This window comes from Odontomachus brunneus, unplaced genomic scaffold (assembly GCF_010583005.1).
Source record: "Odontomachus brunneus isolate Ranch 3 - 2012 unplaced genomic scaffold, Obru_v1 Obru_scaffold_150, whole genome shotgun sequence".
Classification (NCBI taxonomy): domain Eukaryota; kingdom Metazoa; phylum Arthropoda; class Insecta; order Hymenoptera; family Formicidae; genus Odontomachus; species Odontomachus brunneus.
The window spans coordinates 437,028-454,052 of record NW_022639600.1 but is presented as its reverse complement, the minus strand read 5'-3'; the positions used below and the strand labels follow the sequence as shown (position 1 = coordinate 454,052).

General features: G+C 37.3%; 1 protein-coding gene and 1 long non-coding RNA gene across 12 annotated transcripts in view; one reads left to right on the top strand and one right to left on the bottom strand.

Moving 5' to 3' along the window:
• Positions 1–284: 284 nt before the first annotated feature.
• LOC116850588 (baculoviral IAP repeat-containing protein 6) overlaps positions 285–17,025 on the bottom strand; it is a 38,905-nt gene continuing 22,164 nt past the window's right edge. For 4 of the 11 annotated variants that reach the window (XM_032829057.1, XM_032829061.1, XM_032829056.1 and 1 more), the window contains 25 exons: positions 16,638–16,764; positions 16,273–16,440; positions 15,479–15,645; positions 15,141–15,363; positions 14,440–14,740; positions 14,058–14,242; positions 13,570–13,771; positions 13,190–13,417; positions 12,115–12,648; positions 10,448–10,718; positions 9,924–10,183; positions 9,212–9,494; positions 8,704–9,089; positions 8,523–8,627; positions 7,867–8,044; positions 7,332–7,477; positions 6,802–7,044; positions 6,377–6,601; positions 5,870–6,100; positions 3,871–5,235; positions 3,570–3,790; positions 2,777–3,016; positions 1,203–1,391; positions 836–970; positions 324–752 (listed from right to left, as the gene is read on the bottom strand). In XM_032829057.1, the coding sequence (XP_032684948.1) occupies positions 324–752; positions 836–970; positions 1,203–1,391; positions 2,777–3,016; positions 3,570–3,790; positions 3,871–5,235; positions 5,870–6,100; positions 6,377–6,601; positions 6,802–7,044; positions 7,332–7,477; positions 7,867–8,044; positions 8,523–8,627; positions 8,704–9,089; positions 9,212–9,494; positions 9,924–10,183; positions 10,448–10,718; positions 12,115–12,648; positions 13,190–13,417; positions 13,570–13,771; positions 14,058–14,242; positions 14,440–14,740; positions 15,141–15,363; positions 15,479–15,645; positions 16,273–16,440; positions 16,638–16,764 (7,042 nt within the window). Of the gene's footprint in view, positions 753–835; positions 971–1,202; positions 1,392–2,776; positions 3,017–3,569; positions 3,791–3,870; positions 5,236–5,869; positions 6,101–6,376; positions 6,602–6,801; positions 7,045–7,331; positions 7,478–7,866; positions 8,045–8,522; positions 8,628–8,703; positions 9,090–9,211; positions 9,495–9,923; positions 10,184–10,447; positions 10,719–12,114; positions 12,649–13,189; positions 13,418–13,569; positions 13,772–14,057; positions 14,243–14,439; positions 14,741–15,140; positions 15,364–15,478; positions 15,646–16,272; positions 16,441–16,637; positions 16,765–17,025 lie in introns of all 11 variants that reach the window. The other 7 variants (XM_032829051.1, XM_032829058.1, XM_032829054.1 and 4 more) reach the window with 7 other exon arrangements.
• Positions 4,494–6,211, top strand: LOC116850589. The gene is made up of 2 exons (XR_004379383.1): positions 4,494–4,639; positions 4,709–6,211. It is a non-coding gene; the product is annotated as an uncharacterized LOC116850589 (long non-coding RNA).

Below are 17,025 nucleotides of genomic sequence, written 5' to 3'. Positions count from 1 at the left end.
CTCTCTCTCTCTCTCTCTCTCTCTCTCTCTCTCTCTCACACACACACAATTCTTTTGTCTAATATTTCATCGTCTACATTTCTCTCTCATAATTAATAACCATCATTGTTATTATTATTATCATTGTCATTGTCATCATTATTATCAGTGCATCATTGTCTATATTCGGTCGGAAATCGATACTTTCTTTTATAACTCGTCGACAACTCGACCGCTGGACAAGATATATCCGTGCACCTGTTTACGGCCCATCATTTGTTTATTGTAACACAAACAATAGACTCTTTTCAAAATGACCAACAATGTCTATTAACATCCTTTAGCTATTCACACACTTTCGAAACCATCTTTTCCATCTCGACATCCGTGTCAATGTCGTGATGCACATGACTACTCGTACTGCTATTGATCGGTACCATAGTACTAATGATGGGAGTAGCCACTGTAGTGATGATGGTGGTGGCGGTAGTAGTGGCGGTGGTGATAGTAGTAGTAGTGGTGGTGGTAGTAATGGTGGTAGTAGTAGTGGTGATAGTTGTATTGCTGCTGCTGTTGTTGATGGTGGTGATAATGGTGGAGGAGGTGGTAGCAGTTGCAGATGCTGCGACCGTCGACGGCGTATTCGGTGTTGTGCCTGGAGTTCCTGACAGTTCGATGGGCGAACCTGGCGACAGAAGAGGCTCGGCCAGGTCTTCTAATCCTTCGGGTGTTGGCAGTTTATTCAATTCCTCCCTCAACAGCCTGTAGTGTCTCTGTAAATAGAGAAAATATAAGATAAAGCTATGATCGTAATTATAAAAAAATAACGATCCGTTTCTCTTAAGATAATGCTTACTCTCAGTGATAATGCGTTCAGAGAAATACTTCGACCCGACCTACGATCTGACCCATGCATCTCCATATCTCTTATCCAGCCTTCTAGTTGTGCTACGATTTCGTGCCTCTTCATCCAGAAGTGAGTATGTATCACCTGTTGTAAAACAATAATTTTATTTGTATTAGCTCATATTACCGAAATCGCATGTAAATTTGGTGTCAAAGAGCATTTGAAACCTTTTGTTTAAAGATGATTTCTACAGATTTATTTCTATGTGAGTGAGAAAACGGTGCATGTTGATTTAAATATTCTGAATTACTAGAAAATTTTTGAATGTAAGTTTTAATAAATAAGAGTATATGATTTATAGATGTCAATAACGTACTTCCTTAAAGCACGGGCAAGGGTTGCGTATTTGATCTAGCATCGCCCACTTAGCAGTAGCCTGACAAATATTCGCATTATATTCTTGACTAGACTGAGCACCGCTCGATGTGCCTCGCGAACGTTCATACCCAGGCTCATTGAAGTAGGGTTCGGATACCAGGATTAGTGACTGTATTGATACTAAAACCTTGTTTGAACAAAATTATACAACATTAGTCAATATCGACGTAATGTAATAATTCAATAATAGATACTATAATCCAGAGCTCGGCACACATTGCACATTTAAAGTTCCGTACCAGCACGATGTAAGGACATGTTCGAACCTGTTGCGACCTGTGATTTTTTGGTATATATTTTACATTATTTCCAGTAGTTTTATTTTCCAAAACTTTACTTTCCAAATATCCATTAGTGGTGTTAGAAAATTTGTCTTATTAGGCACCATATATTGAAAGTAAGAGAGGGAGAGGGGGAGAGAGAGCGCGTGTTGCATATTTCGACCGATTTTCGATTCCGCTTAGCGCCATTCTCTTTACTTCATCTTAGAAAGCTATTAAAAACATATGTTTACAAGTCATACGTTCTTGAGTTTCAAGCGACTTGTAGGTTGCGTGAGACGGCAAGATAAAGTGGATAGCGCTAGGCGAAATAAGTCGAAAATTGTTATTGTAACTGTTATATGTATATGGTGACTGGTTGTTCTGAAACTTAAGCCGTATGCAACAATTTGACATTCTAAATAAATTTTTGGAAGATTATGTTATTATGTTGGTTTAACAATCGCCATTTTTCGATTATAGTAGATCCTTGGAAATAATTCCGAGGTTCCAAAAAAATCACTGGTCACGTTTGAACACGTCCTTACGCCACGGCGATTAGGCCGGAATCTACAAAATCGAAAATTAGTCGAAATGTGCAATACATGTCGAGCTTTACTGTAATCCATTGTAAGTATGCAGATGTACAAATCGATCGGATTAAATCAGTAATATGATACGGACAAATCTTTTCGGCCGGACCCTCGTGAGCATGCATTCATTAATTACGTCACAGCTGCGTCACAAACAGGCGCGCTTTGGCGTAACAATTTCATTGCATATTTAATATGTTTATATTACTGAGTTTCACTCAATTTCCATCAGAATTAAATAGGGGAAATCCCCGCTCATTACGACTTTATACTGTCTTTATATTAAAGTAGTAATAATACTATTATTGGATTTTTTTTTACTGTTATGAGATAGTAGCTAACCAAACCAAACCCAACCTTATAACCCAACCCAACCAAACCAAACCCAACCCAACCTTATAACCTAACCCAAACCTAACCTAGCTAGTAGCTGTGTTCTATGTATGCATAACTGTAAGGAGAATCATCGACTGTGATTAGTCAATTTTGTTACTACTTAAGTTTTACCACTTATTTTTCTGTGTGTCCCTAGCCTAACTCTAACTTACTGAATTACTATACACCGATTCAGAAAGTTCTTCGAAAAAAACAGACCTTTTGTCCCATTCTTCACATCACTGATCTAAATAGATTTTTCCTGCTTATTACGATCAGCTCACCTGAAGGAAACTACTAGTGTGTGCATTCCATTTCTCCTCGGGCCGACCGTGCCACGTGTTGAGTACGCTGAGACAGACCTTTCCGTCATTGTATAAATTCGGATTAAAGCGCACAGTGTGACGGCCAGTTGTTTCTAGGTTTATCAACATTGGACTATTAGGATAATCAGGAGGGAAGTACACATCAAATTCAAAACAGCCGTTTGCGTACGGCGTTTCTGCCGGCCCTGTTATGAGTACCTTCAAAAATCGTATATATTATGTTAAATTACGCATATATGTGTGAGGTCATTGAGCCAATTTCAAACTTCAAGCACTAATGTGATAGAGGGCAAGTTTCTTCTTGTGGAATCGAGATAGCATCGTAACACCACATACTGTCATGAAATATATGAAGTATTAATAGAGAGATATTAAAGTAAATGAAACACATTTTTCTATCCATTCTCGTATTACAATCTTTGACATTCAATATAATACGGTTATTAAATCGAATATTAAAGATTGCAATAAGTAGATGTATACCTTATTTATTTTAGCAATTCAATAATTATTGCAAAAATACGCGTCTGTGCTTGAGGATTAAACGGCTGTTGAGACAACGTTAACTCTGCTATTCTATTAGTTTTCTACACTATATTACATGATGTTAATCGGCGCTTAGTTAATTGGCGACTTTAGAAAAAAATCTCCGAAATAGCAATTTCGACGTTTTGTCAAAAGTTAAAATGTATCAAATAGACTTGAATAGAGTAGCAGAGTTAAATCGAGTATGACGTGAAAGATAAGATACCTTCATAACATCCAATCTGTCTGCGTCGCATCTCACAAACACACTACTGCTGTAGGACAAAGGCAACGCTGTCGAGAGGGTGACAGCTTCCTGGGCTAATCTCTTCACTCGCGTCGGATGGCTCCTTTCACCAGCGGCCCTCATATTCGATTCGAAATGATACGAAACCGCGAATTTGTAGCCTCCACCATCTGGGTTCTCGGTGATCATTTCATAAGTATCTGAAAAATTAATATACGAGTATCAACTGAACGTTAGATTTTTAACAATCACGATTACATCGAAACAGAGCATTGCTTACCGAATTGTAGATTTTTCATCACTTCTAGATAACGATGCTCTATGGAGCGCAACGGTAACTCCGGCGCGATCGGACTCGGACCAGGTAATTCTTCGCCGATACCGGACAATCTGCACGTGGCGTTCTGTACTATGGTCGCGCTCTCCTGAATGTCGGGAATCAACGTGGCTAAACCTTCGTCTTGCTCGCTGTCGTCCGGATATTTGGAAACGCTCTTCGACTTGTTACCCCTGGTACGATTGATTTTGTGCATGTATGTATCCACGCACACTTTCATACTCGACAGAAGAGATACCACAGATGGTTCGCCGGATCTGCCACCTCGCGGCAACAAAAGCGGCGCCAATTGGGTAGATAGCGCCATTGCCCTAAGCAACTGCAGGACCGCTCGATATAAGGGAATATGTCTAGCCATATCGAGAACAGAGTCGTTACGCAGATATGAAGATAACGCCGGTAATAAACAGGAACGAGCTAGCAAGTCGGGGAATCCTGCGGGTAACTCTCGCTGAGGCTGTCCGCCTCCCGAACCGATGTAGCTTGCAAGAACTTGCAACAATACTGTCACGTGTTCGTCTTCGCATCGCTGTCGCAGCAGTGCTTGCTCCACGTTCCACGATTGTTGCGTAGATCCAGTACCGAAGCCAGTGCCCTTAGCCCAATATAAGTGGGAATTATCGTCGTTGCGCATTCCGCCGCCCCCGCTAACGCCGCTACTACTGCTGCTCTGTCCAGTTCTCTGCTCAGTAGGCTCATTTTGGCCGGTCTGGTGCGTGAATATCGCCAAGCAATTCAACAACAATAACATAGCTCCCACCTCTATAGTCGTTCTTCGTAGAAGCAGTCCATCGTCGGTGGTCGGCGGAGTAGCATCCAACAGTTGCTTGAGAACTTGGAACGGCAGGGTCGGTAAAGAGGCAGCCAAAGGTGAGGATAATACCTCGCCACCTTCTCCATCGTCGGAAACCCCAAGGGCGAGTCGCAGTAGACATTGTGCTCGCTTCTTGTCTCTCAGTAGCACTTCAGCGTAACCCGGTAATCGGAGGAACAAACCGAAAGCGGCGAGAGAATGTGGCGGCACGTATGGTGGTGGCGTCGATGTTTTCGGCGAAGAAGTGTACGTTCTACCTTCTTCCAAGGCTTCATAGATATCATCGTTAGTCTCTAGTTTCACCCAGTCGGCATCTGTTTGTTCCGGCGACGGTGACTTCTCTACGAAGGATAACGGTCTACCGGAGTCAGGATATACGAGCGGTAAATGGCGTGCCAAGACCGCCAATCCACCGCCAGCGCTAAACACACCTAGCGAACTTTCGATGCTCCTATAGTTCAGCAATTCGCTGTCGTTTTGTTTCGTTATGTCCTCTGCAAGGCGAAAAAACGTATCGTAAGCAGTTGTACATCAATATCATCGTTGTTTATTCAATGAAATATTGTTTTGGTTAAACACATGGTGTGTATATACAGGATGTTTCGGTAAAAGGAAACAATCTTTTAAAAGCATATAAATCAGATAAAAATAAGCTTATAAGTTCATGTAAATTTTTTTCCTACAGTGTACTTTTGCTGAACTATTTGCCTTTGAAGTTAGAATCTAAAAAAAAAGCATTTTCTAAAAATAATTTTTATATTACTTACTAGATTTTAATAATCTTTGCATTTTCATACTAAGCGAAGATCGTTAGAATGGTATGATATATTTTGTGATATTACGTCAACGAATATGCGTCGAACCGTCCACAAGCTTTTCGAAATAAGATGATTAATATGTTGCACTGACATTGTAAATTTGACCTAACATATCTAAATTAACTAATTATAGTTGACACTTAATCAGTCATTTAAATTAATCAAAGATAGTGAAATTAACTTTAAGTCGATCACCTGTCTCATAGAATAAAATGCAATCATAAAATTCACCAAAGTAGAGTTCATGTTCCATCTCTACATTTCAATATCTATAGGCGGCAGTTAATACATAAAAATTAGTCTTAAGTACCTTTAGAATCCTTGTTACGTTGACGCAAGATCAAATGTAAATATGGTTCCGACAACGATACACCGCTGTCTTCGGCGATTGCCAGTAGTTGCGCAATCGTAAGCTGAAGAGGTAAAGGTGTGTTGGGACGAGATGAATGTATGAGATACTGTTGATTTGTCGTATTGGTTTGATTCGCCACTGGAACTTGTCCATTGCTGGTCGTAGGTTTGCTCGTAATCGGCGTTCCATCTGTAAAGACAATGTGAAAGCAAGTAATTATAATAATTTTTTCAAAAGCATATAAATTATTTAATTTTGAAAAATAATAAAAAATAACATCAACAAAAAATCTTATCATTATATCAGTCTTGGAATTTTTTTCTACGAATTTTGAATAGATTCCGACTTTCCCCCAAAAGTATAAAGATATCAGTGATTTCTTAAATAATTTTAAAAAGTTCAATATTGAAACATCTATTATTTAATTTATTAAAATATAATAAGAAGCATTAATAGCGAACATACCAGAATTTAAACGCGGTTTTCGCACGATAGGACCACGAGCTTGAGATCTATTCGACGCCTCTTTAGCCCGCTTGTCTTTCGCCGTATTTCCAGCGGCCACGCTGAGCGTATCTACCATCAACTCCATCGGGGGTTGCCAAACCGGTTCACCGACACGGTTATTTTCACTGGAACTTGCTTCGTTACCTTTATACGTATTTGGAAGTAATAGAAGAAACCAAGTTCCTTAAAAATAAAATTCCACACGGCCGCGTAAAAATATATTATACATAAAAGTATATCTCAATCTTTTCCAACACTGATTTTCTCATCGTCTACGGATTCCTCTAACACTACCACTAACTTTTCTAATGTTAATTTATACTAATTATTATTTCTCTCTAGTCTTATTAAGTTTTCCATTATTAATACTTGTGCAGGCATACCTGATACTTTACGTAATATATCCGCTACCGTAGCTTGAGTCGGCATGTATAACAGTTGATGATAATGACCAAACGGATGAGCAGGATGAGGTGACATGGACGGCATATTGTAATTCGTCGTTCCTGCTATAACTTTCATAGGAGCTTCTGAAGTCACCGAAACTAATACTTTCTCTCCTTCCAAGAGCAATTGCAGAATCAGTCTCCGAGTGAATCCGGAAATACCATGAAGATATCGTACATCTAATTGTAACATATTAAAGTCAAGGAGAACCATTCACAAGATTTACATTATTGAATTAATCAATTTATTATGTTTAGTTATATGTTTAGTTAATTGTGTGTGTGTATGTGCGCTCGTGCGCAATGTGTGTGTGTATGTGCGCTCGTGCGCAATGTGCGTGCGTGCGTGCGTGCGTGCGTGTGTGTGTATGTGTAGTTATAATATATTGAGTGAGAGAGAGAGGATGTGTAAATGTAAAAGTTTTGATAAGTTTCTTAAATATGTCTACTCTTCCGAGTTTACTTACTCGAAGTCATTCGCTGCTGAGAAACGACTTCGGTCAAAAGTTCAGCCAGCAATTTCTGGTTGGCCTGATGACACCAGCAACATCTTGACAAGAATTTGATTATAGCGCTCTCCAGCGATGTATAAGACGCGCTTATTTTTGAACACCTGTAACATATTGCGATATATGTATATAGTAAATTCATAATTAACTCTACACAAGATGCCTTTGAGGTCCGAGACCAATCAGAGGAGATTCGGTGAAACGTGATCGAGTTTGTCACTTTATGTATAACAGATTGCTTTTTTTGCTTTGACATCTCTTAATATCTAAACTTTTTACGAAAATTTAGTAAAATAATAGAAAATTATAAGTCATTTGCACTAACTTAATAGAAATATGCCAACAAATAAAATGTGTATTCCACTGAAAAAGATTTTGAATTAACTTAATGTTGCATCCATGTATGTTGTTTTATTTTTACAGCTTGTATAACACTGCGATAAATATAGCAAGCTTCTAATAAAGTATTATCTAAAAACCATGTGAAGAATACCTTGATGCAGATGCTGACGAGTTTTCAATGGGACGATTGCTGAGAAGTGATAAAAGAGGTAACCAGAAACCACGGCCTTCTTTACCAAGCCAGTCTCGCATCCTGCCTTCCGAACACACGAGCATTAAGAATTCAATCACCATCGCTATGCTGTCCGGTCGCATCATACATAGATCGTCTAGAAAAGATAATACAGATGAGTATCAATAATATATTCCATGTAGAAATAAAAGTAATTTGTTTCCCAAATCATATATAAGTATATATACATATAAAATATATATGGAACAAAAAAGATTATTATATCTCCATGTGACACATATACACACATGTGACACATACACACATTTAATTTCTTACAAATATAATTTTAAGACAGTGTGGATAATTGTCTTGAATACCGTAATCAAGAAACTTGTGGCTCCTGCTCACAGGACGCGGCAACACAGGCTTGCCGCGCGGCGGAAGTTCGTGCAACAGCCAAACAAAATGTTGCTTTCCGTAATAACCTTGTAGCTCTCACAGAAAAACAACATATTGATTGGCTGTTACGCGAACTTCCGCCGCGCGGCAAGCGTTGCCGCGTCCTGTGAGCAGGAGCCATTATTCACCGAAATAATCCCATTTCGATTCAAAAATAGGATTCTCTATCTTACCATTATCCGAAAAACGGACATTTTCAGTTGTATTATTCTCGTTGCTATCACCCGATGCCATTGTGGTCCGTTGGTGTTGTTTGGATTTCTCCAAATTGCAGAAATCTAAATATCAAAGTAATCTGTAAGTTTCAAATACGGTTCACTTATATTATTCTTTGATTTAGTGTGAAAAATTAACCTGTGATCAATGCTGTTAGCAGCGCTGGGAAACCAGAGTCGATTAATTGCTGAATGCCAGGTGGAGAGCGCGCCGCCGCAGCAACGGTCAGTAATTGACCCTCCGTCAAACGTAATCGTTTGTACTCCAGCAATACAAAGCGGCAATACCATTCCTCGGCGTTGATTTCGCTTTTTTTATCATCCGTTTGCCCTTCACTTTTTTTACGATCGTCGGATATTGACGCGGAATGATCCGTCGCAAGATTTGGGACCAAGATTCGTACTCGTTGCAAAAGCAAAGGAAACAGCGATGGCCTCACGTAGCAAAAAGCGCAGAGAACCGAGTCAATTGCCTGTTTCAAGACAAAATTCTTGCCGAGAGTGAGAGTCCATTGGTACAGTGAGCTACACAATGAATTGTCCATATTAATTACGTGTTACGACTCAAGTAAGGAAATTCAATAAGCAACTCCTTACAAGTAAGGAAATTCGATAAGCAACGTCAAGTACTAAGCAGTAATTCTTACTTAAACAGATCGTCCGTCAGCAGCACCTGTAGATCATAATTATGGTTTTGTTGTTGATGAGTCTTCCAGATGATCGAAGATACACAGTGAATATATACAGCTGACGGGTTGACGGAATTAGGATTGCTATTCGTATGAAATACTCCATTCGTAGCTGACGTCTGCAGCCAACCGAGAACGGCTTTCATACGAGCTTCAGTGCTAGAATCTCTAATGGAACAGAGTTGCTGAAGCAATTCCACGACTAACTGTACAACAGATGTTTTTCGGGATGTCACAGCCCCTGTGAAATGTCGATACAAATACGTTAGCTGTCGTTACAATCCCGTGATCGTGAGAAAGGAGATTATTAAAGATATATCGTTCAGAGACGGCCTTGGTACTCGAGGAATTCGAGGCAATTAAGAGTAATTCTTTAAAATTAGTCTAAAGTAACATACTCAGATTTGAATTCCAAGTTAGATGAGTTTTTCGCGAAATAAATCGCGAGTACAGGTATAAATATCATGTATATAATAATTTAGCTAAAAAATATAGATCTAAGTTTGAATAAAAACCTCGCATAAAACAAGACAGATAGATAGATGACAATTATTAATACAAGCCTGAATGATTTAAGATTTCCTTTTTGATATCTGTCTTGTAGTCTATGAATTAGGCCGTTTCTGATTTTGTTTGCGGAAAATTGAAAACGTTTCCCATGAAGCAATACCTTGGAAGAAAGGAGTAGACCTGTTGTTGAGTAAGAGACCAATGAGATGGAGTCCAAGCTCACGAGAGTGTAAACCAAGTTGTAATAGAACCCTTTCCAGGTTGGCAGTAAAGAGAGATGGTGCTGGGAGTAACAGGAGATTGCAGCATGCTTCGACCAGGCCTTCGACCGAAGCGGCGGAATTAAGCACCTCGGTAGCTAAATTACTGTTCAATGTGCTTACCGATAAACATTGATGCAGTAATCGCAGCCACCCCAAGCTACACACAAATGTTATTAGAAATAATACCTTCGAATTTTCGTAGCCTCGAAAAATTGTTCACTCATTTTGCAAGAAAAAATACCATGTATTTAATAATTTAGCATTAATTAGAATCTTTCAAAAACAAGATTTCTATTATAATCCAAATATTTCTTTATAGTACAATTTCGACTTGTAACAAATTAATACGATTATTCGAGACAACGATGAAGCTATCGTTTGACTTTAGAGATATTCAAATAATTCGAAATAACGACGTTACCTAGTCTTTGTCAGTTGTTCTTCATCTATCATGTCAAAGCTCGTTTTATTCTCACCAAACGCAGTAGTTCCCATCAGTTTAATTTGACTGAGGCTTACGTTCGTCGAGTCGCGCGGCTTGTATAAGCGCACCAATACGGAAGTCACGACTTCTGGTTGAGACAACGTAAGACGTATGTATGTTAAGCCTGCCGTCGGCATCGGTGGACAAACAGGCATCACCGGACTGTTGTTTTCTCTAGATATTTCAAGAGCCACGGCTGAGGGACACGCTGTTGAACACAAATATGTATTAAAAAATGACACATCTAAGTTGCTCGTTACGCATTTGTAACTTTATACTTACTCCTTTGTTATGATATCAAAACATTAATTCTTTTTAACTAAACTAAATTGTACTTTTTACCTTTTAGTGAAATAAATATATAACCTAACGTAAAGGGATATCGAAATGTCATAAATAGAAAAGTACAAGTAAAAAAGAACAATGTGCCATATATGTAGGCAATTTGCTAATACTGAGTAATAGAGGCGTAGCAATATTTTATTTGACTTCATGTTAATGGGTGCTTCGAACAAGAGACACAGTGTCGACACAAGTGCCTTCCTACAATGACTCAACATGACACAAATCAACACAGCTGAAAAGCAGAGTCAAAATGTATATCACTATCATGGCTACCAACTTTAATCAATATTATAATATTTGTAGCTGTAAATACTCTGTTAATTTATGGTTAGAGTTAATGTGTGTGGTTTATGGTTATGGTAATGTAGTGTACTTGAATGTGTGTGCTTAAATATATAAATTAATTATTTATTACTTTCCATTAATGTTATGTGTTTATATCAATTTTTCATTTTTATTTATGATAATAATAATTAATCTGTTAATTATTATTAACATGAAAAAACTTACTGTCAAAACAGAAATAATCTTTACATCTCTCTAAAAATTAAATTAATTAGGAGTTGTAGGCTAGGTTAGGTAACTGACTGATCTTTTTATATCGTTTAAGTCATTTAGTAATATTTAATGTGATAACGCTATCTTGCGACTAATTTGAAAATTAGAGTGTTCCACCAAGCATCTATGCACTGTGTACAATTGTGTGATACAGTGTCTCACTGTGTTCCCTTATTGGAAGGCACCCAATGTATGCATGCATCTAATGTGCAACGTATATGCATACATCTAATGTGTATACATGTACATACAGTTGTACATACATAATCAAATAAACAGCACCAATGGATTCGAAAACTAGTATGTATTTGTGTGTGTTGCTCTTCTTCATCTTTATATAAAATATATCCTATCATATATGCAGATCAATTATAGTTTACAAATCTTCAACTTTTTTAAATTTAGTCTTCCATATTGTATTCTGATGTATTTTTTTATAAAGTTCTGATAGATCATCTACGCAGTGTTCAACTTTTACTTTATGTATATAAACTCTTAATTTTCTACATAAAATGTAAATAAAATGCATATTTAGTTACGAATGCTGTTTAAAATAATTATAAAAATTTTTCTTATATACAGACTGCAACGCTATGTATTAACATTTATACATTAACACTGTACAAAGATTTACAATTCTGTGAAGCCAAATAAGAAAAATTTGCAAACTACAAAAGCTCATTTTAACATTGCGAACTCACTGGATAATGCCGAGTGATGTGGCTGCAGTTCCACCTGCCTGAGCAAGATAGCGCACGGCAAAGTGATTGTGAGGTCAACCCATTTCTCATCAGGGTAATAGTGATATGACCACGCGGGTGTTCTCGCACGTTTGTGAGGTGTGGTGTTCTGTATGAGGACATCTGGAGGTTGCGCGGTAGCGCAGGAGATTGTGCCGAGCGGAGCAAAGTTCAGCAATCCGTCAGAGTTTGATTCCAATGAACTGACAGCCTTCTTACTGCTGCTGCTACTGCTACTAGTCGTTATCGGCATTACGTTGGGTGCGTTGGACAAATGTTCCATGACGAGAGCAATTACTCCACCTGAGGCGGAAGCACTAGCGGCACCACTGTTGCTAGATTTCACGAGATTCTGACAGACTACCTTCACACCGCCCATCTCGGTGAAGATGGATAACGATGATACGTTGTCCAACACTCTCAAAATATACCAAAGAAGAGGCTCAGACAACTGCATAACTCCTAATTGGCGATCCAGCTCAGTCTCTCCACATGCTATAAAGAAAAATTCATTTGAAGTAGTTTTTTTCATGTTCTTTATAACATTCAATACGAAACTGTCTGTTTTGATGTATTACAATCGGGAAGAATATTAAATATATGCAATAAGATCAATGTTTGATTATCTAGAACAGGGTTCGGTACATTTTGCCCATTTCGGTCGATTTTCGGGAGCTGCGCCTTCTATCTTCCCCTTGTCGCGCAGCAAATGACGGTCGCGGCCAGTCGCAGCTCCAAGCTTAGAGGCACGACCATCACTTTTTAGGCTCGTCGCCTGGCAAGGGGGAGATAGAAGGCGTAGCTCCCGAGAATCGGCTGAAATGTACAAAATGTGCCGAGCCCTGATCTAGAATAAAGTATTTTTCTTAGACTTCTTTTTCTATAAATCAATTATAAAAAATATTAAATCGCAATTTATAAATTTTAACTATTTTTCATTATATTTTGAAAATCATTAAACCATTCACTTCCCGATTATATCACTCATAACAATTGTCACGTAAGATAAAAGCTTTTTTGACATATGAAGTCTTACACGAGGAAAGATAGTGGTAAAAAGGCTTGAGAACCAGAGTCGGATTGCTAGCCTTCTTCGTTAAAATTGTCAGAAGAAGGAATATCGCATCTGGTATTGAGGCTGGATCTCGGAGTTCAGTGGTAGACACAGTGCTCGAGCTTCCACCTAGGAGCATAGCTAACGAGGACCCCGTAATATGACCAAGAGTACTCAGTAAACGCATCATAGTCGGCTCGTGCTGCAAAACTATAGAATGAAGGAATTTATTAAACTGTGTACGTAACAAAGACAGATATATTATCTTTGTGTGTGTGTGTGTGTGTGTGTGTGTGTGCGTGTGCGCGCGCGCGCGTGTACGTATGCGTCTGTGCGTGTGTGTGTGTGTATGAACAATTTACCAGTATCGGCGAGGCAAGGTACGCAAGATTTACTAGTTGTTGGCTGTTGCAGACGAAACGAGGTTTGTTGTTCCGCAACTTTGCTTTCATCTGTTTGCGAAATGTTTATTTGCACTTGTGGTTCGTTCGTGCTAGCTCTGGGATCCGAGGTTGCCTCCGATAGTTCCTCCTCTGCAGGCTTCTCCGTGCAATTTTCACGAGACTGCCAAATATACGTGAAAATAAATAACATGAAAAAGAGGATACATAATATTTTCCAATAAATCTATACGATTATATATACTATGTATTGTGTATGAAAATTAACTAATGTGAGATAATATTTATAATTGCAAAAAATTTGTATCCCAGAGGATTGTAAATTTTGAACAAGTTACATATTGATCCAACTTATAAAAAAATATCACAATTTGGCAAAATATATAGTTTATGCATTAAATTACAAAAATGGATAATTTTGTAAGTATAAAATGATAAAGAATACATACGCCTGGTAGTGGAGTTTGAATAAACACACACACTAATTTAACGAGAGTCACTATCAAAGTATCCCACGACGCTGGGCGACCTTGTCTCGTATCGCCACCGAGTACGCAAGCAAATAGACCGCCAAAACCACCGGAACCAACAGATTGGTTGGGTAAAGCGAGTGCTCCCCCACATTCCGCACCAACTGTCACAATTTTACTAGTAAGATTTTCATAAATCTTTCAGATGTGAGGTCAAACTAATCCATAATATTGATCTTATCTTTAAAAATTGCATTACGAATAAGCTGATTTCAATATATTCTTCCTTTATATTATCGATATTTAAAAGGAAATACTACTTTTTAGACATAAATCAGTAAAAACTAATTAATGTCTTTACCTCCGGATCCTCTGACATAAGTTGAAACCAATACGCCAACACATTCGGATATGTTCATGGCGATGTTTAAATCGGCATTAACATAATTTAGATTAACTACGGACGTTAATAGCTTGCATTGAACATCCAAAGGTCCTCTTCTTGTTATAAGAGCTCCACCCGGCTGCACGAGTTGATACACTACCCATAACAGCAGATCCTTCAGGGAATTACCTAAGAAACTATCCGGTGTAATGACGTCGCACATTACTTCCAGTCTAAGGAGAAAATCGTGCAACGCTTGGCAGACTGTAGGCCCAGCCTAAAAAAAACAAATATGTTATAATAAATAACCGTAAATCTGTGTCCATAAATTATATCAAATAATAAATAAATAATAAAAATAAGATTGTCTGATTTTTTTGTGACTTTCGGCTATTTATCTTGTCCAAGGATTTGTTGGGTAATAAAAGAATTTTCTCATTGAACAAGACGGATACGTCCCGAAAGTCACAAAAAAAATCGGACAACCTTTTCGATACAAGGTGGCAAAAAAATTAAAAATTCTATAACAAAGAAAGAAGTTTATAATAGATTATATATATATATATATATATATATATATATATATATATATATATATATATGTATATATATATATATATTTATATATATATATATATATATATATATTTATATATAGTGGATTGAATAATACTCACCATAATATATTGTTCATCCATGGTACTAACATTCAATCCATTCCCGGAAAGTAGACGTAACAACATGGGACCAGTATTATGTTCTTTAACAATGCAACTAGCCACACAAAAACCGCTAGTCGCGAAGCCATCTAAACCTTGATATCTTTGCAACGATTGGTTGCAGACGATAGTTAAACATTGTAAACCAAGACACCAAGCACGTAAAGAAATCCCGGAATGCCTAAAATTCAACGCAACTTATATATTAATTTATGTATTAACAAAATATATTAGTGTAGAGTACGTTACATCCATCAAAGTATATGTAAATTTGAAATATTTTATATGCCACTTACCAAGAAAGTGCAGATATAAGGTTACTAATGGCTGCTAAACTTAACGGAATTACGGGTGTCAGAGAAGAATCAAATTGAGAAGAAGAGTGTGAATGTTCGTTAGGAGTATCCATGTTCAGTGTTAACCAAAGTTGCAGAACGAGTTCCAGATTCATACCATTATTCTGCTATATACAGACAAAAGATAATAAATGAACAATCGTATAAATAACGTATTTAAAAAATACAATATCACTGATTATATAAACATTAAATTGGCACGAAAATATTATTGCGTACTTATTATATAAAACCGAAAATAAGATATTAGTTGTGTGTGTTCCAAAGTAATTTTTAAACAAAGTTTTTTTTCTTGAAAACATTTCAGAAAACAAATCAGAAATTTAGTATAAAACGGCACTTGAAACAAATTTTTATTACTAAACCAAGAGTATTAATGTTATTTTTTCTATTTCTCTCCCTATTCCTTGCATACAATTTTCGAACTCCCTTTCCTTTTCCTGACCTTCCTTTTCTCTTTTCCCTTCTATGATTATACTATATCCTTATTTAACTATTATCCCTATTTCCTATGTTTATTTAAATAAATTTGATTTTTGTTTCAATTTTTTTTCCTAAGAAACACTCTGTAACACCTTGCGAACGTTTCTGCTAATTGCAAATTATATATTATCACAAATACAAAATGATTCTTTTTGTATTTTTGTCAAAATAAGTCAAATATCTTTGCCCATTTCGCATCTCCACAATGACTTCTGCAGACCCGTACTTTACTCCAAAGACAAATCATTTACCTGCAAGTATAAATCCGTGAACATTTTATCAAAACATTTCGTTAACATTGAAAAACTCGAAGGGGTAGGATCAGAAGAATTCCAGGTTTCCTGACTTCTATCACCCCAATCCGCATCGGTTTTCGGCATGGATGATTGTTGACCAGGACGATTTGATTCCATAGGCATCTATAATGTATTGATAAAATTTATTTGCGTAGTATCGTATATAGTCCCTTCAAGATACTTATTCTGGAAGCATGAATCGTATATACTACTCGAAACGACTAAAAGATCATCAAACATTTCCAGACAGAACAGCAGTACTTGAAACGACCTTTTAATTATTTTGAGCAAAACACAAAGAAAACGGTATACAAACTAACGTGTATTGGTGCATTTATACTGTGAGGTAGATTGTACATGCCAACTGTGGACAATATCCTCAATGATATTTCTACACCCATTTCGACTCCATATTCCAATCGTGCATCCATCGCCAAAGAGATACTGCTAACAATATACATTGCTTATTATTTCTTTTAGTCAAACACTCATACGTGTTATATTAAGTTGATGCAAAAGATTAATTATTTTTTCATTAGATGTTCGCAAGAAATTATATTATAAATAAATAAATAAATAAATATATACATGTATATATATATATATATATATATGTGTGTGTGTGTGTGTGTGTGTGTACAGAAACACCCTGTACACTATAGAAGGAGGAGGGTATACTAGGTGGCAGCGGAACGCCGTGCGCTCGAG